This window comes from Rhinolophus sinicus, linkage group LG04, assembly GCF_036562045.2.
Source record: "Rhinolophus sinicus isolate RSC01 linkage group LG04, ASM3656204v1, whole genome shotgun sequence".
NCBI classification, from domain to species: domain Eukaryota; kingdom Metazoa; phylum Chordata; class Mammalia; order Chiroptera; family Rhinolophidae; genus Rhinolophus; species Rhinolophus sinicus.
In genome coordinates this window covers 114,276,952-114,304,237 of record NC_133754.1, presented here as the reverse complement: position 1 = coordinate 114,304,237, position 27,286 = coordinate 114,276,952, and the positions used below count along the sequence as shown (strand labels likewise).

Below are 27,286 nucleotides of genomic sequence, written 5' to 3'. Positions count from 1 at the left end.
AAAATAAGAGCTGGGTAAAGGTAGGCTCTCACTGTCCAGTCCTCTTCCCCCCCAGGAACGGACATTGCCCACGCAGTGCTACTCAAAGTCTGGTCCACAGACTGGGGCCAGTGTGGGAAATATTTGTTATTGGCCTGCAATGAGATAAGTGTAAAAGTTGAGAGTAAACATTTAAAAATCTTACATAGAAATTTGACAGGATAATTTTATACCTGTTGAACTTAATAACAAAAAATTGGGGTTTCACCTTACATCCATTAGCATGGCTACTATCAAAAGACCAGAAAATAACAAGTGATGGTGAGAATGTGGAGACATAGGAGCACCTGTGCTCTGTTGGTGGGAAATGGTGCAGCCACTACCGAATAGTATTGTGGTTCCTCAAAAAATAAGAAATAAAATTAGTATATGATCTAGCAATTCTTTTTTTGGGTCTGTACCCAAAAGAATTGAAAGCAAGTACTTGAAGAGATATTTGTGCCCCCATATTCATAGCAGAATTACTCATAACAGCCAAAAGATGGAAGAGACTCAAGTGTCCATTGACAGATGAAAGGATAAACAAAATGTGGAATATTGTTCAGTCTTAAAAAGGATGGACATTCTGACATATGCTACAACATGGATTACACTTGAGGACATTGTGCTGAGTGAAACAAGCCTGTCACAAAAGAACAAATACTTTATAATTCCACTTATATGAAGTCCTTGGAGTATATGAAGTCAAATTCACAGAGACAGAAAGTACAATGGTGGCTGTCAGACACTGGGGCGAAAAGGAAATGGGAGTAGTTGTTTATTAATGGGTAGTTTCCATTTTGCTGGATAAAAAAGTCCTAGAGACTGCACAACAATGTGAATATATACCAAACACCACTGAAATGTACACTTCAAAATAGTTAAGATGGTACATTTTATATTATGTGTATTTTACCTGAATTAAATTATTTTTGATTAAAAAATTAAGGCTTGTATTTTGTACATCTTTTTAAAATTCCTTTTTTCTGGTAATTCATTTTACAAAAGTATCATATTTGTTCAGGAAGGACTGGAAACAAAACAAAATGGGTCCTTCACTGCACACCACAGATGCTTCCAGAAGCGCTGCTGGGGGTCAGGTTCCCCTCCTGTCCTGGGTGGTTTGCCTGCCTACACTGTCACCCCTCTCCAACTCACTTCTCGTCCTGTGGCCACTGTGCTCTTTCTAAAGAGCAAGTCTAACTTCATGTTGGTCTCGTGCAGTTTTTCGGTTGTGTTTGCTTGCTCCCAGAAAATCCCCGAAGCCCTCAGCTGGGCACGCAGGGCCCTCTGGGCGCCAGTCAGTGCCTCTGCCCAGCCTCATGGCTGCTCATCCTGTGGCTTGATCTGCCATTCCTCCACGGCCCTGGGGCCTCTGTGTTTCCTCTCTGGGGCACTGGCTGTGCTTTGCTTGCAATGCCTCTGCCCCTATGTCCCGCCCACCTGCTTTCTTGCTTGTCTGTCCAAAGGGTACCTTTTCCAGGAAATGTCTTCTGCAGGTCCAGGCATCACTGTTTCCACATCCTATGATTAGCCAGGGGAAAAATGAGCCCCCTGTGCATTGAGGCAAATGTAAGACGCTTTAAAAGGAAGAGGTCAGGTTCTTGGGCCACAGCAGGGAGGCTTTAGGCAAACGGTCTACTTGACACGTCTCAAAGGATTCCTGGAAGGTGTTCCTGTCACTTGCCATGGTTTTTTTTCCCTCTTCCAGATACATTGGCAAACCAGAGCAATCCAGGGGTCCTTCAAACTGGGGGTGTGGGGAGCCAGGCAGTGGGGTGGTGTTAGGTAACAAGGTGTGAACCCTCTGGGGACGTGCAGCTGGGAGCCCCACCTCTCTCCCCACCTTGCACAGCACAGAGACCCTGTGGGCTCTCAAGCCCCAAGATTGTTGTCTTTCCTTTCAACCTGGGAGAACAGAGTGAGGCTTCAGGCTAGGTTTTTTATGTGCTTGCCCCCCACCTGGCCCAAGAGCAGAGAGCAGGGCCAGCGGAGCTGGCTATCACCACCCTGAGCAGCTTGGCTGCCTCCCACGGCTGGTTCCACCATGGCCTTGGACTCTATCCTGCAGGGGAAACCCTCGTGTTTCCTGCCAACACTGTTCAAGATCCTGCTCTGGGCACCTGCATTCGAACTGTGTACCCAAACCCCCAAATAAGTTTTTCTAATCACCCCAAATGATGTGATCACTACAGACAGAAAGAGGCATCTCTTTTATTTTGTGATGGTTACAAGAAGGGGCAGCATAGTACTACGGCCAGCTTCCTGGCGCGCGTATGTGTGTGTGTGTTTAAATTCTTTATTATACACAGGAATTAGGAATTATTTATGGTTTCCTGTAATCCTCCCAGGTATAATATGTCAGATTCAAACTGGAAACTATGTCTGGGATGAAATCCTACTTGAAACAGTTTCTTGTGGTTCATATATTAATGACTGATGACTGGCGGGTTTACACAAACAAAGTGAATATTATAATTTTGTGGATAAGCAAATAAATTACTTTTATAAGATTTAGGCACTTTCCACTGGAAGCTTTGATTTACCCAAAGAACTGCCTATGTATACAGGTTACTAAATTGCCAACTTGCAACCCTTCGGGCCTGGTTCTTAGGTTAAACAGGATGCAGACTTCCTGCTTAAATGGGAAAGTATAAAATGTTTGATAAGTAGAAAGATTCTTTGTTGACATTTTGAAGCCTGCTGGGAGCCTTGAGAATTTGAGATTTGACCTCATACAAGGGAATGGACCTTTTCACAAGCCATCAAGTGCCTGCTGGGGATTGTGGAGGACAGTGGCATCGTACCTTGGCCACACAGAAACTCTCTGGCACTGCCAGCCCCTGGCTCTTGGTGAGATCTCTGCTGGTTTTAAATTGCTGCGAGATATGAGCTGTCCTTTCTTCCCTTTGAGTTTTTATCACTCTGGATGCGACATTACTGACAGATAAAAAGACTCCCACAGTATAACTATGAAGCTGACAGGCTATATTTGTGTAAATAGCCAAACAAACTCACCAGGGAGCTATATGGCGAGAGACAAACTCGTTTGGGACTCTGAGGCAAAGATAAACAAGCCCGTGGCAGCAACAGAACTGAGGTTCACAGGAAGTGCTCTCTGAAGAAGCTGTCACTGACACAGAGACCCTAAGAGGAGAGAGAAGGCTGTGGAAAAGGAGTCTGAGCGAGGTGCTAAGTGTAGTTTTCATGGTAGCAAAGCAGGCCTTAGGTGGCCCGTTCCAGTTGCACCAAGTTAAATGTGGCTCTTTCCTGGAGGTTTCCATGGAAGATATGGGAGTGACTTTTCAGACCTTTGGTCCCTGGTCTTTTTTTGATGAAGGGAGGTCTGTGGGGTACTGGCCTCAGGGCTCAGGCTGCGTGTGGGGTGCTCCCAGTGCGGCACACCCAGGCCCAGCCTGGGAGCTTTGAGGAAGGGGAATGTGGAAGTTGCTGCCTACTCCCTGCCCCCGGGCACAGGTGTCTTTCAGGGCAGGCCTCCAGAGGACCTGTGCCTCGTCAGTAACCCATGATGGGCCACTGAGGAGCCTGTGACTTAATTTTCTACCCTGATTTGATTCCAATGTTGTCCAAAGTAAGTTGGAGCTAATTTTTTTTTAAAGGTGGGATTGTCTGTGTGCTGTTATTGTGGATGGAAGATGGTCTGCCTGAGCAGGCCTGGGGAAAAGGGGTGGGGGTGGGGGGTCAGGTCTGCAGTGACTAGGGAAGGACTGTGTTACTGCTGAGCTGAGCTAGGCAGTGGGTCCCCAGGGATGGGGAGGAAAAAGTGCTCAGGGATCTGCACACTTAATTTTTATTTGCAAATAGTAATGTAAACACACATGCACGCTGGTTGCTGCCCGGAGGATTCTGGCATGCAGGCAGTCCATGCCCTGGGCCTTGGTGCTGGGCCGCCTCCGCTTTACGGCATTTGGAAGGGGACCTGATTGGAGCAGGCGTGGACTTTGCTGATGCCGGGAAATTACTTTCTCTTGGATTCAAGCCCTCTTTTGCTTGTTGAGAAAGGGAGAGAGTTTGTTCTGGCTGAGCACTGGTGGGAGATACATCATTTCTGTTCTTTGGGACCCCTCCAGGCACCCAACACAAGCTCTGGGTGCCCTTGGTGGGCAAGCAACAACTTAGGCCTTGGCTCAAGTGTCACCTCCATGGGGAGAGTTTCCCTGACCAGTCTTCATACAAACAAACAAGCAAACCAGACAAAACAAAGCACCATGAAATGACCCATCCTGGCCTGTTTCATTAACACCACTTACCTTGATCTAGAAACATTTATTTCTTTGCTTGTTTCTGATCTTTGTCCCACTGGACATGAGCTCCCTGAGAGCTGGGACCTTGTTTGCCCGGTCGCTGCTCTATCCCTGCTATCGAAAACAGTGCCTGAAATACAGTAGGTGCTTTTAAAAAGTGTGGAACTGGGGGCAGCCGGTTAGCTCAGTTGGTTAGAGCGTGGTGCTCATAACACTGGGCTTGCAGGTTCGATCCCCGCATGGGCCAGTGTGAGCCGCTACCTCCACAACTAGATTGAAACAACTACTTGACTTGGAGCTGATGGGTCCTGGAAAAACACACTTAAAATAAATAAAAAAGTTTTAAAAAAAATGTGGAATGAATGAATGCGCTTTAAAGTGTACACAGGATTTGTTATCATGTGGGTAAGACATGCAGAAATGACTGTCATGACACAAATGAAAGCACTGCCATGAAGGAAGGAGTTACACTCATAGGTCCCTAGAAACAGGAAGCACAGCTCACCACGCAGGCCACATGCAGAGGCACCAAGGGCTGTCAGGCAGCAAAAGGGAGAGGAGACAGCATGGGCACATTTTTTTACTGTGGCATTCATGGGAAGGAATGGGCGAGGCATGGTAAGCACTGAGCAGGTTTAGGATTCGATGGCTAGGCTAATTTCAGCGGGCTCTGAGCTATGGTGGTGACCCCTAGCGGTCCAGTACCTGGTGATTAGGGCTAATGACTGTCGCCTCCTGGAATGGAAAAGCCAGACAGAGGTGGTGGTTCTGAGCATGGGCTCTGGATGGGTTTGTTTGCATATTAAAGGCTTGCTCACTGGCAAGTTGTTTGCTCTCAACGGGAACTAGCGAACCCTGGGAAGGGCAGTCCCTCCCTGAGTCTTCAAAACCCCAGGATGTCAAAGCATCGGAAAATATAGGGAATAAAGAATGTGACTAAAATAGAATGACTCTTTGACATGCGCAGAAACATAAAAGCTGTGGGCACAGATATTTAGACAAATGTGAAAGCAAACATACTTGGAGTGAGTTAAGAAACTAGGGGAATCATTCTGTTTCCATTGGTAATGAAATCAACCTGCTTCCTGTGAGTAGTTTTGCCAACGGCACCCTCAGTGGGAAAGATCTTTTCTGACACCACTCGCCTCCCCATGTTTTTATTGGCGTATAACATACATACAGAGAATTGGATCTATCAAAGGTAGATCGCTCACAAATGTTCCCAAACTGAACAGTCCGAGGAAGCCAGCGCCCAGACCAAGACATTGCTAGGAGTCGCAGGCAGTATCCCTTCCACTTGCAATGGTAACCACCATCCTGACATCCAATAGCATGCGTTGCTTGTATCTTTTTTTGCCTTCATAGAAATGGCTTCATATTGCGTCTAGCTTTTTTCTAATTATATTTGTGAAATTCATGCATATTATTGCATATGGTTGAAGATAGTTGATTCTCACTGCTGTGCAGTATCCCATTGTGTGGCTATATCACAAGTTATTTATCCATTCAAATGTTAAGGCACCTTCGGGAAATTTTCAGATTGGGCTTATGAACCCTCTATTGGTTTTTGGCCCACCGGTGTGACAGTAGGTCTTTTAGTTGTGATCCACAGAGCTTAGCCTGGACAACTTGATTCGAAAGGTGGGTTGATTGGAACCATTCTAAGTAGCTCACAGAATGGGAGGAAAAGGGGGGACAGCCAGGCTTTGAAAAGGATGCAAATCAGGGTTCCACCTACTGTGGGATCCTGGTAGCAAGAACTCAAGGACAACCTCCCTAAGATAAACAGTACGTTGCTCCACCTGCCTGGAGGAGGGTTTCCTGTCTATATTGTGTGGAACTTTTATAGTGTGTCATGGGAAAAAATTTTAAGAACTCTGTGGCTAAGTCATTTGGGAAAACTGGTTAAAAAAGCTTATACTTCTCAGGATCTTTAATATAAGAAAAGATATTTTAACCTTGCAGGAAGGCAATATTTCCCAAATTTGAATTTTTTCATGGAATATCAACTTACCTCTTAAGGGGCATTAGTGTTTCAAGGAACACAGCTTTGGGAAATGCTGGGCCAGAATAGAGTGTAAATAAAGGGGAGTAGTGGGAAATGTGTTTGGGGCTGAATTTTCAATGCAAAGGTTAGGATTTGGGATCTTTTCCCCCCAGAAAATAGGGAACTTTGAAAATACTCGGTCAGTGTTATACTTCAGGAATAACAGTCTGCCAAGTGTTACAATAATACCATAGTTTCGTGTGAGTTTTGCAGGTTAGGGAGTACCTTCGAGTACACTACCTCAGTCAACGCTGAGGGTAGGAGTTATCAGCCAAGATTACAGAAGTGGTCATCGATTCAGTGTGCTCTTAGCAAGCTGAGGGGCCTGAATAGAGGAAGTATGTAAAAGTGAATCTAGCTGCCCACTGACCCTCTTTGATAGCTGCCCGTCGAAGACTTGGTTCTAAATGGGGATTGTAATGTAAGCCATGGGTGTGGGTGAGATCACCTGGGCGAGAACGTGAAGTAAAGGCCTAAGGACAAGGCTTGGACAACACCAGCATATAAAGGCCACGTCGATGAAGGTGAAGTTGCACAGAATTCTCAGAAACAGCAGCCAGCAATGTTTGAGGAACACCAGGAAAATATTGAGATACAGAAGCCCAGGTAAGACGGTATCTCAGAAGAAGGAACAGGATAGCTGTCTCTGAAGGTGCTTCAGAGAGATTGGGTGAGAAGAGGGCTGGAAGACATTCACTGGATTGCTGCCGTGGTGGCATGGCAGAGTGGGGGTACACCACTCAGATCTCCCTTCTGAGACAGACTGTCCCAAGGAGGGCTGTTACTGACCGTCTCCCGCTGTGGGTGACTCCGGATCAGCCTCAGCATTTGAGCGAGGCCACCATCCTTCAGGGTAGCCCTCAGCCAGCGACCGGGCCATGTGATGATAGGAGAGGTCACATTTCTGGCTAGTGTGAGTACACTTTGCACTATAGCCCCATATGAGCTGCCCAGACTTTCTCAGAGCTGCTCGCAGCTTCCTACCCTACTCCCTCCCTGCCTCTCTCTTTCACAGGTGTCAGATCGGCAACTTGGTTGGAAGGCTCTCCCTGCCTTCCTCCCTTCAACTTCTCACTTTCTTTAACACCCTTACCAGATAATGCAAAAGCTCTTTGAAAGCCTTTTAGGATAGAATCAGTTAATAAAGTGCTAAAACTAGCACTTTTCAGAAAAAGATAAACTTGGAGGGTTTTTTTTTTTTTTTACAACAAACACTAATTAAAGGAAATTCTGGGATGCACTTCAGCCAGTAGAAAAAAGGTCCCTGATGGACAGTCTGAGAAGCAGTAAGAACTGATGAACAAAGAAAGTAAAAAATCTGGGCATAAATGTAAATTATCTGTATAAAACAACGTCTTGTGGGGTTTTTCAAAAAAAGAGATAAAACATAAAAAAAAGCACTTAAGTTGGAATGGGAAGCTTGGAGTTAAAATATTCTAAGGTCCTTGGATTGTTTGAGAGGAGGGTAAAAATATTGATTACCCATAGGTATGCCATGTTTAGTAGGCATGCTAAAATGTTTAGGGAAACAAAGCAAGGAAAATAGAGTGTTCACCTTTTACCCAAGGACAGAGAAAAACAGAAATGAGAACAATCACTGTTTCTGAGGCTTGGGCAGGTCTCTTTTGTGGAGGGCGCACCTGGTGTATGGACTCCTGGCCCCTAGGGGTGGCCAAGGGGTAGGTATGGAGCTGCAGGGTTATAAGAACAGAGCTGGGACATGCACACCATTGAGAGTGAGGCCCCTCTCACTGATGAAGCCATGGCAGGGAGAGAAGAGAGTAAACTGTAGGCTGGGGCCTCCATTTGTAATCTTGGCCAGAGTCCCACAAGTTTTAGGAAAGGAAGTTAGGAAGGGAGGGAGGGAGGGAGGGAGGGAGGGAGGAAGCGGGGGAAGGAGGGTGGGAAGGAGGAAGGAGGAAAGGCCCTTTAAAAGTGGCAACTCTGAACGACCACCCATCCTGGCTGGAATGGAACCGCAGTGTCCACCATTGGCTAAGAGCTGCCATGCAGGAGGAGGGTGAAGGGCGTGCGACACCCCAGGAACTCCCAGGCATTTCTGACTGTGACTCCCAGACGCAGGAGTAGGAAACCCAGGCTCTCTGGCCTCAGGTTGGTATAACTCCAGGGCACAACTTACCCTCCAGAGTCCCCTGCAGCATCGCGCTGAACCTGCGTGCACTAGGTGCAGCCTTAAATCACGTGGTGCTTAGCTTCCTCGTCTTCCCTCCTGGCTTCCCTCCCTCTCTCATCCATCTCCCCTGATGGCACTTCTTCAATATATCACATGCAGATCGATCCTTGTCCCAGGACTACTTCTGGGGAACCAAACCTAGACCCAGAAAACTCATGAGCAAAGCAGTGCGTGCGTGTGTGTGTGTGTGTGTGTGTGTGGTGTTTATGTGGTGCATGTGTTGTACGTGAGCAGTGTGTGGTGTGTAGAGTACATGTGTTTGGTGTATATGTGTGTCGTATGTGTTTCACAGTCCAGGGTGTGAAGTGGAAAGAGATGGGCTTGGGGCAGAGTCAGCCCCTCTGACCCCACCATTTGTCGCTGAATTTGCTTTGTCCATCTGTGCATTCAATACCCCAGAGGAGGGGACCTGTGGGAGAACTCTCCCACTCTCCCCCACAACTGTCTCCTCCCCGTCTGTGATTCCTGCTCCCACTCTCTCCTCTGTCCCCCACCCCCACCCCCATGCCAGTTATTAAGTTACCCCTCCAATGGGCTCTGCTCCATTATGTTGTGACCATCACAGGATTCGGAACTTCCCCTCCAGTGGCTCTGCCCTTAGTGGGTACCAGAGAGAGGCTGGAAGCAGACCCACACTTCCCTGTTTGCTCCTGTTCCCGTCAGCATCACCCCAAAGCCCTGTGACTCCAACAGTGGCTGTGGTTTCCAGTTACCCAGTTGCTTCCCTCTGTCCTAGGACCAGCCTCATCACCTGCGTCCCAGAGCTCGGCCCCACTGGCTGGCACGTCCACCTCAAAGTCTAGCTCTGGGAAGACCCGCCTCCAGCTTCTGAGGTCCCAGTGCCAGCAAGGCACCTGACCTCTGGTTCCAACTCCTCAGGCAGAGCCCCTTCGCCAAGCTTCAGGACCTGGGTTCTCAAAACCCTGCCTTTTCCCCTTGGTTCCTTAGGGACACTAGCTATTTCTTTCAGGTACATGTCTGTGTCTCTTTTAGTCCTCCAACACCCATTCAACCAATCCACTATATAAATTGTCTCTGTTAAAATAAGGGGTCTGGTTTGTCTTCCTGACTGGACCCTCACTCTTAAGAACTCTCTCTCCCCCTAGTTCTCCCAGAGACGGGCTGTCACAGCATTGTTCACCATTCCCTGGAAGTTAAGAGATAAATCTACACAATTAGTTTTAAAGCAGTAGTGTTCCTTTTGGTTTAAGCCAGTTTGTGTGACGTGCATCAAAAGAAGTCTACCAGATCCAACAGAATTTTCTAGAACACTTAAGAAGTGAAAGAGTTGAAGCCACCATAATGGCTCAGGCATTAGTGCAGTGGTAAATATTAGACAGGAGGAGGTAGGGTCAAGATATGTAAGAGGTAAAATCTGTGAGACTTGGTTACTGAATAAAGATAGTAAATGAGAGAAATAGAAGCATTTAATACAAAAAATGGTGCTCAGATTTGGGTATCAAGGTCAATGACTGACAGTAAAATCATGGAGTTAGGAGTTAAATATAGGAGAAGGACAAGTGTAGAGTTGAAGATAACGAATTCCATTTTGGACGTAAGTGTGAGGTGCCCGTAGATCATCCAAGGGTCTCAGGGTTGTGAGTCTGAAACTCAGAAGAGGTGTCAGGGGTGGTGCTGAAGGTCTGAGATCTCCCACCTACAGATCAGTTAGAAGCATGAAACTGAATGGAGCCTGTGTGGTGTGAGACTAACCCTAGATTGAAGGCAGCTTCCTAGGAAATATAAGGGACAAGCTGGGAAGTGGGAGCCTCCCAAGGAGACTAAGAAAGGACTGGCACAGAGGCACAAGGACAACCAGGAGCATAGCCTTGTAAGGGAGCAGAACACTTAACTAGGTAATGATTTGCTGCGTGACATCATGGGCCTCCTCGTCCCATCCAGGAAAGCCAAAGGAGTTCCTTCAGGCTGCTCTGTCTCTGTTTATGAGGTGACTAGACAACGGCCAGACACGGGCGTTGAATCACGCTGGTTACTGGAGCAATAGTTAGTAGCACTTTACAGGTGCCCTTCTGTTCACTTCTGGGAAGTAATTGGTGTTTAAGAAAATAGATACAAAGTTACTAAGGACACCTGAGAGTTAGACTGTCTCTGTAGAGAAATGCTGATACTAAAACACCCCTCATCAAAAATCTGAAGGGAAAAAAAAAGTATTAAAAATTGGTGGTTACAAAATAGTCATGGGGATGTAAAGTAAAGCACAGGGAATATAGTCAATAATATTGTAATAACTATGTATAGTGCCAGGGAGGTACCAGACAGTCAAAGGGATCACTTTGTACAATACATAAATGTCTAACTATTGTGCTGTACACCTAAAATTAATATAAAATAATATTGAATGTCAACTGTAATTGATACATTTAAAAAGGGGGAAAGGTGAAGAGGAATAAGAGGTCCAAATTTACAGGTATGAAACAAGTCATGGGGATGTAATATACAGTATGGGGAATATAGTCAATAATATTGTGACAGCGTGGTAATAGTGTCAGATGGTTGCTGGACTTACCGTGATCACTTCTTTAGGTCTATAAATGTTGAACAACTATGATGTATACCTGAAACTAATATAATATTGTATGTTAACTATATTTTTAATAAAAAAGAAATTAAAACAAAATAAAAACATCCCTCACCAGAAAATTAGAAAAATTTATCTTAAGAAAGAGTGAGCCACTCTCTTTTGGTTATGCTCTCTGGTTACTTTTTCCTCACCAGTAGCCAAGGGTTGTTAGAACGCGTGGTTATTGCACTCACAGATGCCAGCACCCAGCAACTCCTCCCTTCATAATGATTTTAAGTCTTATCTACATTTTGTATATTTCACATCTTCCTGTAGTCTTGTTCTGCACCCAGAGGCGGCAGGGAAAGTCTTTCAGTCTCTGAGACGGACACCTCCTCATTCCTGCCCCAGCCCCATTTGACTGATTAATGGAGTGTGTGTGCCATGGGAGTGCTACAAGCTTCGTACTGAGAATCTCACTGCTCCATTCTGAAACTGCATTGATTTTTTTCAAAGCATCAATTTGTATATTTTTTAGATGTTAACATAGAAAGCATTAAAAACACAGTTAAAAGAAATAAAACATGATTATGAGGTCAGACAATTACGTTCGCGAACTCATCCTAGGAAAAGTGCTACATACCTCATTGCTGAATATCACTATGGTCACCTTCGAAGCACTCCCCTTGGGAAGCTATGCACCAATGCTAGCGCCTCGTCCACCCTTCAAAGCAATTTTGGAACTCTTTTTCTGGAATGGCCATCAGAGCTGTTGTCATATTACCCTTGATGTCCTGAATGTCATAAAAATTTCTTATTTTCAATATTTCCTTTATCTTTGCGTGAAAAAAGAAGTCATTGGGGGCCAGATCAGGTGAGTAGGGAGGGTGTTCCAATATAGTTATTTGTTTACTGGCTAAAAACTCCCACACAGATGTGTTAGCTGGTGCACTGTCGTGATTCAAGAGCCATGAATTGTTGGAGAAAAGTTCAGGTCATTTAAATTTTTCACACAGCTTTTTCAGCACTTCCAAATAGTAAACTTGGTTAACTGTCCAGTTGGTACAAATTCATAATGAATAATCCCTTTGATATCAAAAAAGGTTAGCAACATCATTGCAGCAAGTTCGCAAACTTAATTGCCAGACCCAGAAGAAGCTGGTAACAGTGAATGATGACAGAGCTTGTCCCTGGGTGAGGAAAACTGTATGCTCTTTTGTACCCTTTGAATTTCATAGTATGGATCTATACAGGAAAATTAATTAAAATTATATAAAAAGCAATAGTGCCACTGATAGGATATGTATCCCAGGAAGAAAAAAAAAAGCATTAATCTTACATAATAGGTAAGTTCCACAAATAAGAAAGAGTGATTCATTAGAGCAAACACTCATTAGATAGTCACTGTTTACTGTTGTCTCCAGTCTCTGCCCATTTTATCCAGGTCATGGAAGGGCGGGTGGGGAGAAATCAACCTAATTCCCAGGCAGGAAATGGGGCCAGGCACCCTTGTGGTATGATTTGTGGGTCCTGGAAAGGGGACCACTGCTGACTGCTGATTTCCCAGGCACTAATTACTAATAGAAATCCCATCCCTCCCAGGACAAAGGCCGCCCAGACAGGGCCTCATTCACATGCAAAGGAAGTGGCCAGAGGCTGATGCTTGGCAGGACTGGGAACCGGAGGGCACTGGGGGCGTGGCAGGCTCCAAGGAGCCAGTGTTTGTGGGAGAGGGAGGATAACATCACATGCCTGCCTTGGGGTTAGGACACCTGTGGTGTCTGCAGGATGCTACCCAGCAAGAAGAAGGGAGAGGAAGCTGCTGGGTGACCAGCAGGAGGAGCTAAGTTTGGAGACTGTTCTATAACTCGGCCGGCGAGAACCTCAGATGACTAGTCCATTCAAAACAGCGGTGGGGCTCTGAGGCGCTGCAGATCCAAACCCACTGGACACTCACCTGCCCCACCCACTTAGTTAACAGGTGGTCGCTGCCATCTGGACCTCAGGACACAGCTGGTGCTGTGGGTCATTCCATGCTCCTTAGGAAGGTCAGGGCTTTCTACAGAAGTGCATTGCAATGGTGGAGAAGCAGACTCAGGATTGCCTGCCTGGCTCCAGACTGCCTCTACTGCTCACAAGCTGCGTGACCCTCTGTGCCTCAGTTTCTTCCTCTACAAAACAGATGATAACAGTACTTACCCAGAAGGGTTGTTGAGCAGTTAAATGAGAAAATCCACTTGAAGTTTAACAAATGTCACATAGTAAGTCCTCAGTAAACGCGAGCCCTTGCCCTCAGAGTCCAAGCCTCCCAGGGCCTGCTCAACAGAGGAAACAGGTTTACAACCGCCAAGGTCCCTGTGTGTTTTAACACGCTCTTGGAGGAAGCGGTGTGGAAAATGGATTAAGGAGGGAGGAGGCTGAAGCCTAGGAATCCAGGGAGCAGTCTGCAGGCGTCCAGATGGGAAGTGGAGGGGCGAGAATTCGGGTCCTTGGCACTGGGATTCGGGAAATACTTTGGAGACGTTCTCTCCAGGACTTGATAACAGGCTGGGAAGCGGCACTTGGCCGAGGACGCCGGCTTTGCTGGCGGGAGGAAGGTGGAAGGTAGGGAAGGCAGCTGCGGGGAAGCTCTTACGGGGTGTGGGCGGGAGATGTGGCCGCTCGGGCCATGAGGCAGAAGCAGCAGGCGTGGGGTTCAGGCTGGAGGTGGAGCATTTCGTGCACGTGGGGGGCCTGCTTCTCGGAGCAGCCAGCCCCTATCGGGATGCGGGCAGGCGAGGCGCTAAGCCCAGTTTTCTAACTCGGACCCTCAGCTTCGCGGCTGTCGGGTGTGCCCGGCAGGGCCGCCCAGGGCCACTAGCTGACACCACTCTCGGGTCCGGCCAGGAGGTCCACCTCGCTGACCTTTCCGTCCACCTCCCCGCGCCTCCGCCCTCCTAATTCCCTTGACCTCAGACGCGCTCGGGATCCAGTAGAGGCTGGTTTCCCAGCGGGCCGCCCGCCAGACCGCAGGAACCGCCGCGGTTCACAGCCAGCGGCCGCGCGCAGTCCGCGGTCCGGAAGGGACCGGCCCTGGCGGCGGAGGGCGGAGGGCGGAGGGGCTCGCCTTTCACAACCAGAATTCTGACCCCGCGGGTCGAAGTGGTGTCTGCGAACCCGGGCGATCGCGGGCTGTGGGCCGCCGACCGGTGTGAGCGCGCGGGAGGAACAAGCCCGCCTGGGATCCCCGCCCCGCCCATCGCAATCTGGGGATTGCCCCCCGCCCCCGCCTGCCCCCCTGCAAACTCCCGCCTGGCTGGGCATAATCCGCGGGGCTGGGCATAATCACTTGCTCCAAGCTCCCGAAGCTCGAGGGGAGGCAGAACCCTACAAAGGGCTGCTCCTCCGCCTTCCGTGCCTCCCTTTTCGGGGGGAGCCGGGTGGTGAGCAGCAGCCGACCACCCATCGCTTCCTGCGCACGAAGGCACTTGGGGACTTTTCTGAGGTTTGCGACTAATGGCAGATAACGCGCCCTCGAGGCGCAAGCCCTTGGATTTGCTTTTCTGTTTCCCATCAATACGGCCGAGTGTAATTTCATTAGCTTCTTTCTCTTTTCCCCAACAGGAGCAAAAGACCCCGATTCGGAGGAGCAGATTGTCTCTCCTGCTGGTGGGGAGGGGGGCGGTACGAAACCGCCTTGGGTTTGGTGGCACCGCGGCAGGGTTTGTAGCCACGATCCTCAGCGGTGGGGGGTGGCCTGGAAACTCGCAGAGGAAAATGCAAACGAACTTTGTTTTAGTGGAAGCAATTTCTACCTATATATGCTCCCTAATGTTTGCCGGCCCTGCGGGAGGGGCAGGCCATACCCTGGGCGAGGCTGACTCACCCTCGGCGACGCTCCTAGAGATGGGTGTGCAGGGCCGAGCAGCAGCCGGGCTACGGGTGGCTGACACCATCCCACAGAGTAACAGGCGACGGAGGACAGGACAAACAGCCACCCGCCCTCCTTGGCTAGACTCGGGCCGTGTCCAGGGCTGGTATCAGGCGGGAAATCTCCGCGTGCTTCTGTGGGTCCCAGACACTCAAGACTGTCTGTCTGGCTCTGTCTCTCTGCCCTTTTGCCCCTCATCCCCTACCAACCTCCGTGTGTATCTTGGAGGTTAAGGTAATTGTAGGAAGCTCCTACATATGGCCAAACCAAAACAGATTTCTCTACTAGGGCCACATTCCTGCTCGCCCGGGGTTTGAAAGGCTAGGGGAGACAGGAGGAAGTGGAGTTCTGGCCTTCCCATTCTCTCAGGCCTGGCCACCAACCCATGCCCCGGAATTTGGGGGTGGCCTTTTCTGATCATTCCAGCCCAAAGCATGTTTCCTCTACCTCTCTGGACTCCGGGAGCCTGCCTTCTGTCCAGCACGTCTTGTACCCTTCCTCACAGGCCCTTGTAGGGGACACTGAGCTTCCCGAGACCTGCTTGTGGACCCCAACACCCCACAGCACATGGCTGTGCCCTAAGAACTGCAGGAGCTGCTGTGCCTTTCAGGGCAATGTGTCAGCCCTGGGCTATTTCAGGAGGTAAGTGGCACTTCTGCAAGGGCTCCGCGGACTGGCTTGTTTTGCCTTTTCCCGGCAGGTCAGTGAATTGCTGCCCCAGACCATGACGTGCACGGTGATTTGGCTTCTGGAGTGTCCCAGGTATGACATTCAGAGCTTCCTCCCTCACCTTGCTCAGCCTGTTGAATTTTGCTGATGGGATTTCCCCCCAAGTGGAGCAGGACGGTGAGGTATCTACTAAAACAGGGGAATCCGGCAGTTCAGAGGCCTGAGTATGATACAGTGTTCCGGGAGAGGGGTTGAGGAGGGAAAGCTATTAGGTTGCTGGGCAGGGCATTGAGGCCTCCATGAGATTGCTGAACAGGGTGCTTGGGGGGAGAGGGAAGGCTGGGGTTGGGGGTCAGGCACTGACCTAGAAGGAACCTGGAGCTTCTCAGGCAGACCACGTAGGGCATTAGCAATGTGGACAGAGGGCAGTGGCTGGGGGAGGAAGGCAGAGTCGACTATTGGAAGGGGGCAGGTGGCTTTCTCATTTTCTTTGGACTGATAAAAAGTGTATCAGCAACTCATCTCTGCAAACAAGGCTTTGACCCCTTAGGGCCAGCCACACCACTTGCAGATATTAATTTACTCAAAGAAGTGGTGTCAGGGCTTTAAGGGAACCCTAAGGAATTCAAGTGCAAATCTCTCAATATCTTGCCTCAGTTTCCAACATTAATAACTGCATTGAGTGTTAGCAGCCAGAAACTGTATCATTGCTTTAAAGAGAAGTAAAAAGACAGATTGTAGCAATTAAGCTCACAAAACTTGAATTTGGAAGGTTTTTTAGTAATGATCTCATCCCTGTGGTTTTCAAACTAGTGCCCCACCGAACCACAGTGCTGTTGCTTGAATCAACAGACCTCCATTTTAATTGCCTTAAATAATTGAGCTTCCTTAAATTTAGAGTTCAATTGCTTAAAAAGATGCTTGACCACCATTGATACAGTCCATATCAAATATAAAGGGGAAACAGGCTGAAAGAAGCCCGGGGATTTGCCTGGGGCCACCATTTAGTTGGCAGAACTTGGTGACACACAGCCAGTGGGTTGGGGTAGGAAGCATTCTTACTGTCCACCCTTCATAGGGTCTGTTCCCAGATTCATCAATGGTTCAGCCAAATCTTGCCAGTGCTCCATTGCAGGGAAAGCCAACCCTCACAGTTGCTCTTCTGACACGTTCTGACTGGCTCCTTTCCACACTGGACCCTGTCCTCTGCTTGGCACACTGGTCCTGCGTGATAATAATGACTGATGTTTCACTGAAAACTGTTGGAAAGTAATTTTCAAACTTCAGCTCTGTATTTTTGCTCCCATTTTGACTATTACTGTTAAAAATCTCTGTAATAGCACTTCGTTGTATTTGAAGAGTATAGAACTAGTATTTGTATGAACATTTTTTGATTGAAGGTCATGTCTATGTAAAAACTTTAAAACGTACTTTATTTTGTGCGAGATGCACTTTTATTGAAATGTCGGAACTCTCCTGTCTGGTATATGAACTCAGATGAAGTGCTATCTACTTGCTTATCTGAATTCCTTGAACAGCTGATCGCACAACTGCTGACTACGGTTATGTGTCAAGTCCACCAGACTGCACAACATGTTCATTTTGTAGCAAGCGCCTCAGTGGTGAAATGTAGCATCTGATAAGTCTGAACATGACTCAACTGCAAGTATAGCAAAAACAAACAAAAAAAAAACCCCAACCAACTAACAAACAAAACATAAAAAAAGTGATTTTCAAAATGTGGTTCCCAATCATTAGTGGTCACGAAATCAATTTAGTGAGTTATAAGAGCATGAAAAAACATAGATGCACAAGAGCCAAAAGTGCAATAAAAGACAAAATGTCAAAGAATGTAGTAGCATGCCTCAAGGGTAAATAAACATTTTATTTCATTTCAATCATATATATATATATATATATATATATATATATATATATATATATTAACACATATATACTGGTCATGCTATAAAATATATTTCACAGCCCTCATATTTGGCCATTTAGTCCCCTGAGAAAAGATTTCTTTCTTTCTCTCTCTCTCTTTCTTTCTTTCTTTCTTTTTATTTCTGGGCAATGGCTCCTCATCCTGGGTCCCCTGAACGCCCTCTCCCCTTAACACAGTAACAATGACCTCTGAGCACCACCATTTCCTGATTCATGGCTATTTTCTGGACACTTACTCCTATCATAGCCCTGCGAACTCAACTGAGGGACAGTTTCTACAGTGCATTTGAACGTGGGTCCGGAGAAGCCACAGGTCCCTGCTACAGTGTGCCAGGCATGATACGGGACTGCACAGACACGACCCTTATGGGGATAGGGTTTCCTTTCTTTTACCTGTAGCAGTGCCGCACCTGTACACCTCAAGCTCCTAGCACAGTACACACATGGGCTGAGGGAATGTTTCCAAATAAATGAATTTGACATTGAGCACATTCCATTGGTTATCAATCACATAAATTAAACTCAACAAAATATATGTTTCAAATAAAATAAAATGTTTACTTATTTCTTTATACTTGAGATAGAAAATTACTATACAAAGCTTTACTTTGATTAAATCATAATAGTTACATAGAAAGTTGAGACTGGCGTTCTGTGGTGAAGGTAGTAATGATATTACTTCATCACGTCTTACGGTAAAGTTACACAAAATTTACCTTTGATTTTGTGCAGTTATAAACTTACTATCCTAACACAATACCATACATTCAGTTCTAGTAATTACTGTCATAATTTAATAAATAATAGTAGTACATGATACTGAGGGAAAAGGAAATCAGTTAACTTAATAATTTTCCAAATGTTAGTAAGAAAGAAACACATCAATGTACACATGAACTGGAGGGTGAACATAATTTGGTCTACGATTCAATAGAATTTGGGAGAGTGAACCAAAGTTTTTTAACTTAGAAAGATGCTTATGTTGATCAAGTTCACGCTCTTCACCTTCTGTATTAGGAAACAGCTGTACACCAGGGTGAGTGACTTATCCAAGGTCACATAATTACACAGTAAGAGACATGCCCCAGGTCTCCTGATAAATACAGAACCTTTTCCATTCCATAACGGAGGTTTATACTATAATAAAATCACATTTTTAAAAAGATTAGATAAAAAATCAAGGAAAACAAATGACAACATGACAACATTTTAGACTTGAAACAACAACCCTAGAGCCAGAGTTTAAAGCTAGATGTTCACAAGTGTGTTCAAGTTAACATAATTAATGTGGAACACAGGGCTGTAAAGAATGATGGCAGAAGTGCATCGGTGAAGTGCTTCATTTGTGTGTTTATTCTTGCGCATTACTTGTGTTTTCATGTGTATCACTTGAGTTAAACTTTTTCCACAAAAAGTTCTCATTGGATTTCCAAAGAGAAGCGTCTAACTCCTCTTTCTTTTTGGAGGAGGCAGCAAGGGGTGCTTTTTCACACAGAGTCTCTATCGCTGCCAAGTCGGTGAGCTTACTAAGACTGTCGTCATTCTGCTCATTCAAGATGTCCCAGAAATCTTTTGGTCTCTGTTTTGCTTTTTGCATGGGCCTTGAAAGAACTTTCTTTGGCAGTCGTGTGGGACTGTTCCCGTGACTTTTAAAGAGGTCATCAAGAATAGAGGTGTCACCGAGTAAGCCTACCACAGAAATGTTTTCTAACGCTGGATTTTCTGTCTTTTTGTTTTCCACTTTGAAAAGGGGCCCATTTCTTGAAACGCCCGTTCTTGTGAGGTCCAGCTGGTTTTTCATGGTATTTTCTAACTCTGTCTCATATGCTCCAGACTTACTGTTCAGGAAACTGGATGCTGTAGTATCTTTGGATACTTGGCTGTTTTTCCCATTGTCAGTCTCTTGGGCAGAGCTTATACGTAATTTCTTAGTTTCTGCATCATTAGAAAGCACCTCTTTACAGAAACCATGATTTTGAGGCTTAATTGATTTTTCTTTATATGTTTTTGTGCTGCCAATCTGAGAAGTTTTTTTGGTAGAATCTTTAAACGACAAAGTTTCAGAATCTGGAAGCCTTTCTTTTATCAGCGTTTCTCTCTTTTCAGACTTATTCCTGACTCTCTTTCCTTCCTCATAGGCAGGTTTAATGAATTCTACAGCAGAATCTACAAAAAATTCTTTCACCTCTGGAAACCGAGAAGCATAAAAGTCTCTTAGCATTTTCTGTCGTTCTTCTGATGTGGCATTAGTTATATGTTTAGCAAATTCCTTTACAGGAGACAAATTAAAATAAGAAGCCATTTCTTCGAATTGTTTTCTGAAAATTTAATGAACAAAACCAGCAGTTATTTTTATTAAAGTTTATTTTTAAAGAACTCATCATCAGTGATATAAAATATAGAAACAAAGCAATCTTATTCATTTAACATATATTAGCTTATTTCCATAATAAAAATACATTTTACACTAGTAGAATGTGACCTCTTTCTTTACACTACTGAAAAAAATATTTTAGCTCATGAAATCAGCAGCTTTTTAAATTATTCTGATTTATACTATTAGGCATTTCCTGGGAATTATGGGATCCCAGCTGCTACTCCTCTAGTCAGCCAATTTATGACTGACCTGAGAATCGTAATTTATATAATCTGTATTTGAAAATCTATATTGCATTCAAGTTCCATGAAATAACATTGTCAAAGAAGGGCCTTAATAAATAGAAAAGAGAAAATTCAAGGAAATAAGAAAGGAATTTTTCACTTCTGTTCCTTTTTTCCCTTCTTCCACACAAATGCAACATAGAAATTTCACACATTTTTTTTGATGAACCTAAAGGAAAGTTCTAAACTGATAAACCTAGATTCTTTCTTCCCCCAAATGGTCTGACTTTAGTATAGAGAGATAAACTAAGAAGTGAGATGCTGTTTGAAGAAGCAAGTTTCATTCTCAGTATAAGAGACTAATAAAAGCTGTTATATGCATGTGTGAGGAAATGGGCCTTCTGGAACCCTGGTAAGATGGAGGCAGAGAGATTGTTCAGGGACCCTGTGCACTAGACTCTGCTCTTTATCTCAGGTGAGGGTGCTGTGGACAGAACTGTGTCCCCCAAAAGTCATATGTTGAAGCCCTAATCCCCAGTGTGACTATATTTGGACATAGAGCCTTTAGGAGGTGTAAAGGCACTAAGAGGTCATATAAGAAGTCCACAGAGAGCTCTCTCTCAGCCATGAGAGGACACAGTCAGGAGGTGGCTGTCTGCAAACCAGGAAGAGAGCCCTCACCAGGAACCAAATCAACTGGCGCCTTGACCTTGGACTTCCTAGGCTCCAGAACTATGAGAAAGAAATTTCTGTCATTTAAACTCTAGTCGCTGGTATTTTGTTATGGAACCCTGAGTGGATTATGACAGAGGGTATTGCTTTGCTGACGCTGAGTTTGGGTCAGGAGTCAGAAGAGCCCAATGCCCGTAAACATTCCTTTAAACAAAAGCCATAGATGGTGTTGCAGCACATGATTCCAATCCCAAAAGTTTTAGGATTATATCTATATTTGAGATAATATTTCCTTAAAACATTTGTTTGTTAGGCACTGTAGTAGGAACTACACAACAGTGAACAAGCCCTAGCTCCTTCTCTTCAAGGACTTTATAGTCTAGCTGGGGGAGACAGATGCATGAAAATCAAACCAAAAGAGAGTGGTAAATGCCATGATGGAGGTTAATGCAGGGCTCTGTTGGTGCCCACAGAACGGGCCAGTGAGTGGTAGTGGGCAAGGCAGCAGGGAAGGCTTCTCTCATGTCACCTCAAGCCAGTCAGGTAAGATGAGTGAGGAAGCCTTCCTGGAAGAGAGGGTATGTGCACATTCCCAGTTCTGAGAGGACCTGGTACACAGAGGGGCGGGAGAAACTACCAAGGAAGAGACTGAAAGTCACGAGGGGTCCATGTGCCAATTTCAGAAGTCTGAATTTTATCCTGCACACAATAGAGAATCCTGAGGGTAAAATAATATATATATATATTTAAAAATGTGTAAGTAGGAGCTGTAAGGTCACTATTATTTTTGCCATGCAGACCAGGTTCTATAAAGTTTGTATTTCCTTTGATTTTTATGGCAATCCATACTGCATGCTCATGACTTTCTTTTGTGGCGTCAGGTGAAGACCATGACTTCTGGTCCTCTCCACATGGGTCCTGGTAACTGCTCCAAATCCAGGCACTAGCTCTGCCTGATTAACAGCCACTTTCCTTGCCAACCGAATATTTAATAACAAGCTTCCAAATTTCTGTCCTGGAAATTGCCAATGATCTTGTTGGAAAAGCAACAAGCATGTTCTGAAAAGGTTCCAGTTGTCACTTCACATGAAGCAATGAGCTATTATTTTGTTTATTAATCATCTCCAAATCCATTTTCGTGGTCTTTCTAATAAATATTTGTGCTGTGAGGATTAAGTTATTGGCAAGGTTACGGGCTGATGTCTTTTATTTATCCACTGCTTGGTGGTGTCTCAGCAGTGGCCACAGGACTTTCAACTTTGCTGTACTGACCTTGCCCTTGACCCTGTGATTCTGCCACCTCTGGGAGGAGAGCTGCTTCCAACCTCATTTTATGCACGTTAATTATGCCGCATGGCTGCCTTTCACAGGATGAGTTAAAATTGTAATTCATTTTATTTTGCCTTCTAACTTGCTTTCATAATTATTGGTGTTTAATAGAATTTTCTGTAAAAATTTAAGGAACTGCAAGATACAACCAGGGGGTATAAGCTGGCCAGTTTGTGAGGAAAATTTAGTAAACTAGAATAGACACTCATAAGCCACTTAGAGGGAAAAATAAGGAAACCCAAAATAGGTATCTTTCAGTAAGTGCATCCAGAGTAGTTATGTATCATGGATAATATTTAAGTTTCTCTCCCCTTTTCTTGAGAAGTTGGGGGAACAGGGGTGGAACACAGCTAAAATGATCATTTTCTCTCTGCCTAAGCTTTCTGAAAGGAAGGTAGGACTGAATGCTTTATTTAGACCATCCGTGGGGCTGCAGCATGGAACAGGGTAGATTCTCATAACGTAGGATGGTTAGCAGGTGTCAACTGTTCGGACACTGTTCCCTAGTTCAGATGTTGGCATTCTAATGTTAGACACCCTTCTCCTTTCTACTCAGCACGAGGCATTTATTCCCTAGGCTGGGTAGAGAAAAAAGGAAGAGAGGCAAAAACTAACCATTGTTAATCCTTTACTTGTATTTTTATATACCGTGCTAAAGGGGATGACAACACGTGCTCCTCAAAGACTGGTAAATACATAGTAGATGGTCAGCCTCCTAGCAAAATCATTGCCTAAAGTGAAAAGGCACACCTGGTAAAAATCATTGTTATAGATCTGTTTGTGAGGAGATGCACTGTTGTAGCAATGTGGGGTGTTTACCTTTCTGGGCAAAGGTGGGCAGCGGAGAGCCATGCCCCAACCTTCCACAGCAGCACCCAAGGGTCGAGGGACCAGCCTTCCTGGCGCAGCTAAGGACCAGTTGCCTGGGAGTTGCCAACCCCCTGAGGGAAGCATATGGAACCCAGAGAGCCACCACGACTGTCCCCAGAGGCCCTGAGAACCATTTTGACCCTGCCTCCCATCCCTGTTTACCTCAGTCTACTCCTTGGTTACCATAACCACTGGCATCCCATCTCTTTCTACTCTACATCCTTGATCTAATCCAATCCCCTGACCATTCCTCAGTGCCCCTGGAACCAGGCTATGATCTACCAATTCCCCTGTGTCTTCTATGCCGAATGGCCTCTCTGTTGCCTCGTGATACTGCCTCCTCCCATGTAGCCCTTGCAAATCAAGGCTCATACTTGACACCCTTCAACCTCAGGGTTCATGCTTCACATTGCTGCTTCTAGACCACTGTTTTCTCAAAACTCTATAATGTTTATGCTATCCAGCTAAACCATTCTCTCCCCCATTTTGTTAACTCACTCCTTAGTTGCTTTCTGCTAGGAACTGAACACTCAAGATTCTGGATTAATGGTGCTTCCTATCTGTCCCCTGCCATCATTCTTGGTAATTATTATCAATATCCATGAGGACGTCTCACCCAACTCATGGCCCACCAATTTCTTACCTCACCTGCAAAGACTCAATTCCATGTCAGGCCCCTATTCCCAAGCTCCTACACTGCCACTGTTGTTACCACTAACTGCACCACCCCCAAACCCCTGAATTCAATCATCTCATGCTCCAACTCAGCTGCTCAATTACCTCATGACACCAATGCTGGAATCAAGTCATCCAATTCACTGACTCTCTGCTTTCTCACTATCTCCTTGTCCAGCTTAGGTTCAATTTTATAATCACTCCTTCGCAAACATCCTTCACATCCCTTGCTTCTCTCTCCCTCCACTCTAACCCCTAGGAAAACCCAGCCATCTCCCTGTTTTGTGTTTGCAACTGGGCAACTGAGGCTTGCTGAATGAAGTCTGCACGACTGCACAGGTGGTTTTCCTGGCCTTGCTCTCAAACAAGGACTTAACATCACCCAGGAATTCTAGTCCCACTAAACTTGCTTTCCTACTTTATAAATGATTTATTTTACAACTTCTCTCTCCCTAAATCTCTCTCGCTGTGAACTGATGACTTTAATTCTCAATTAATTGAGGAAATATCACTATATCTGGGCCTGTCTTCATCTTTTCTCTTTCAATGCCTCTCAAAGGCTAGAACTAGCCAGTGGATCCCACCCTGTACTACCTCCAGGACTTCATGCTGTTATCACCTTTCTGGCATGATCTCATTTTGCCCTATTAGTCTGTTCTCCCAACATACAAACCGGTTCTGTCATCTTACCAACTTAAAAAACCTACCCTTGATCCCACAATGCCCTCCAGCTACTGCTTTTTTTTTTTTTTTTTGTAAAACTAGACCATTTTAATGTTCTTTACAATAGAATCAATAGTTCTCTTGATGACCACAGGCACATAAGCTCTTTGGTAGTACTCAGAAACATCACAGTGAAGGTGGTTTTCCTGATTGATGCGGAGTCTTCAATAATTATAAGGAGTTACTTGTATGAGACTGCTGTCAAACCAGTAAGACTGCATTTATGCATCCATCATTTTCAGCATTGTTGGTAACCTGGGCATATTTTCCCCAAATAACCTTGCCTTCTTGTGTCACAGGCTGAACTCGCCCACGTTCACCTCAGTGAGCGTACCCTTGGTAATGACACCCAAAGGTGTATACAGTGGAGATGAGGGAACTCTTCTTTACATCTGATACTGGCAGGCAGAAGGTGGCTCAGTAGTTACATGGGCCTTCTGGGAACAGAAACCCACCAGCCTAATGAATTTTTCATATTTAGGTGGTTTTTGAGTAAAGCCGTCTCCAACAAAGCAGACTTAGTAACCATCCTCTGCCATGCTTTCTTCTTTCTCTTTCCTGTTTGAATAACTTAATATCTCTGTTTCTCCCTGGGCACGATCTTTGGGCAGAGACTTCCCATTTTCCTGCTTTCTCTTTTCGTTTCTATTTAATCATATTGGGAAGTACTTTAGCTGGGGCCTGTCCCTCTCTGTCCAGTAGATATCCTTGTGAAGTCTTTTCATCATTCTTTTGTTTGGTGCTTCTCTTTCCATGCATCTTGATAGTCTTTTTCATTTATCTTTTCTCAGCATGGCGCTCTTTATGGTAGAGCTTAGCTTTGAGACCAATCATCTTTTTTGCCTTCTTTAAACGTTCATGAGCCTCTCGACCTTCCTTCTTTCTCTTTTTCTCATGGTAACCCAAACGATATCCATAACACTTATGGTATAACTCAATATATTCGTTTTATGGCATGGTTACAACTGCTGAGACAGCGGGCGCAGTCCCCCTGGGTGTGAAGAAGCTCTCAGCTTTCAGGTTTCCCAGCTACTGCTACTTTTCACATCCAAACTTGAAGAGTTGTCATAGGGTCTACCCATTCACTGTTTTCTGTTGTTGTTTTTTTTCTATTGGGGAATACTGAGGAACAGTGTGTTTCTCCAGGGCCCATCAGCTCCAAGTCGTTGTCCTTCAATCTAGTTGTGGAGGGCAGCAGCTCAGCTCCAAAGTGCAGTTGCTGTTTTCAATGTTAGTTGCAGGGGGCAGAGCCCAGCATCCCAGTGGTAAATGAACCGTCAACCTTGTTGTTAAGAGCTCGCGCTCTAACCAACTGAGCCATCCGGTCGCCCCCCATTCACTGTTTGTGCACCTCACCCCAGCATCTGCCTACTCAGACTGCTCATGTAAGGCAGCTAATGAGTTCTCTGCTGCTAACTGCAGGGGGCACTTTCCCACTTCATCTGAGTCTGGCTCTTAGCAACGTTTATCAAGTTAAGAGCTCCCTCTTTTTTGAAACTCTTACTTCTCTTGGACTTTAGGATCTTACACTGTGCCTCCTACGCAATAGGCTACTATTGCCTCCAGGCTCAGTCCTGGGGCTTCTTCTTTCTTCTCCATGCTCTGTTCGTAGGCAGTTCACCCAGGTCCATGGCTCTAAAAACAATTTATCATCTCTGTGCTGATGACTTCTAAATTTGTATCTCCAGTTCCCAAATCCCAGAATGGTATTATAGATCCACTGCCTATTTGACATGTCTATAGAACCTCAAATTTAACACGAGCAAAAGAGAACTCTTGATTTTTTTTTTTTAAACTCCAGACTGTTTCTCTCCTGTTTTTCCCCATTCAGTAAAATCCATCTGTTGCTCAAGACAGAAAGTTGAGAAATCCTGTCTTCCCTCTTTTCCAACAACCAGTCTAACACCAAACAAATCCATCTGGTTGTGTCTCCATGGCAACCACTGTATTGCAAATCATCATCACCTAGTTCTTATGGTCTCCTCTAGTCCACTCTGCCCTCTTTCACACAGAAGCTGGAACAATCTTCTAGAAATATACATCAGATTATGTCATGCTTCAACAGCTTTCCACTGTATTTAGAACAAAATCCAAACTCTTTCCCACCATCTAGGAAGCTCTGCATGCTCCAGCCCCATCTACATCTCTTACCTTCATCTCATGCCGCTCTCTGCTTGGTTTATTATACTAAGTCTCTCGGTTCCTCAGACACACCAAACCTCTTCCATCCTCAGGGATGTTCTTACTCTGGTTCTTTGCTCAGTTATCCCTCACGACACAACTTAAATGTCACCTGTGTAGCGAGGTCTTCCCTGACTACCCAAAAGAAAGGTACTTGCACCCCTCCCAATTCCATTGTTCTCTATCAAGGAGGCCTGTCCCCTTCTTTCTTATAATATGCCATTTTATAGTCAGTTATTTATAAGTTATTTTTACTTTTGAAAACTTAGTGGTTCAATGCCAGCCCCCATCCCACTGCACTGTTAGCTCTATTTTTTTTTTTTTCCTTTCTTTTTTTTTTTTTTTTTACAATGTATACTCAGCACCCAGCACAATGCCTGGGTGCATATTAAGTGTTCAGTAAATATCCAATGAGTAAGTGACTACAATGCACTTAAGCATATCATTTGTCTGTATCAAGTGATTTATCAATTCAGGGATTAGCTTTCTAAAACCATCTAAAATATTGGGAATTTTATTTTTTAAACTGTACAAATTCAGATTTTTCTGAATTTGATATTTTAAGATACCAGGTATGGTTAAAATTCAAATAATTTGTGTATTTTACAAAGGAGCTATATTTCTTTTGCGAATTATTCTTGAAGTCCAATGTTGTTACAGATGA

The 27,286-nt window shown here is 45.2% G+C and overlaps 1 protein-coding gene, 1 long non-coding RNA gene and 1 pseudogene across 6 annotated transcripts in view; 1 reads left to right on the top strand and 2 right to left on the bottom strand.

Moving 5' to 3' along the window:
• Window positions 1–13,408: 13,408 nt before the first annotated feature.
• On the top strand, window positions 13,409–16,838 carry LOC109434747 (uncharacterized). The gene is made up of 3 exons (XR_002135862.2): window positions 13,409–13,649; window positions 15,656–15,717; window positions 16,703–16,838. It is a non-coding gene; the product is annotated as an uncharacterized LOC109434747 (long non-coding RNA).
• The window catches only part of ERCC6L2 (ERCC excision repair 6 like 2), a 141,306-nt gene continuing 130,511 nt past the window's right edge, over window positions 16,492–27,286 (bottom strand). For 4 of the 5 annotated variants that reach the window (XM_074330256.1, XM_019711982.2, XM_074330257.1 and 1 more), the window contains one exon: window positions 18,109–19,889. In XM_074330256.1, the coding sequence (XP_074186357.1) occupies window positions 18,923–19,889 (967 nt within the window). In that variant the 3' untranslated portion in view covers window positions 18,109–18,922. Of the gene's footprint in view, window positions 16,849–18,108; window positions 19,890–27,286 lie in introns of those variants that run through there. The other variant, XM_074330259.1, reaches the window with a different exon arrangement.
• On the bottom strand, window positions 19,896–27,285 carry LOC109434754 (ribosome biogenesis protein NSA2 homolog; annotated as a pseudogene).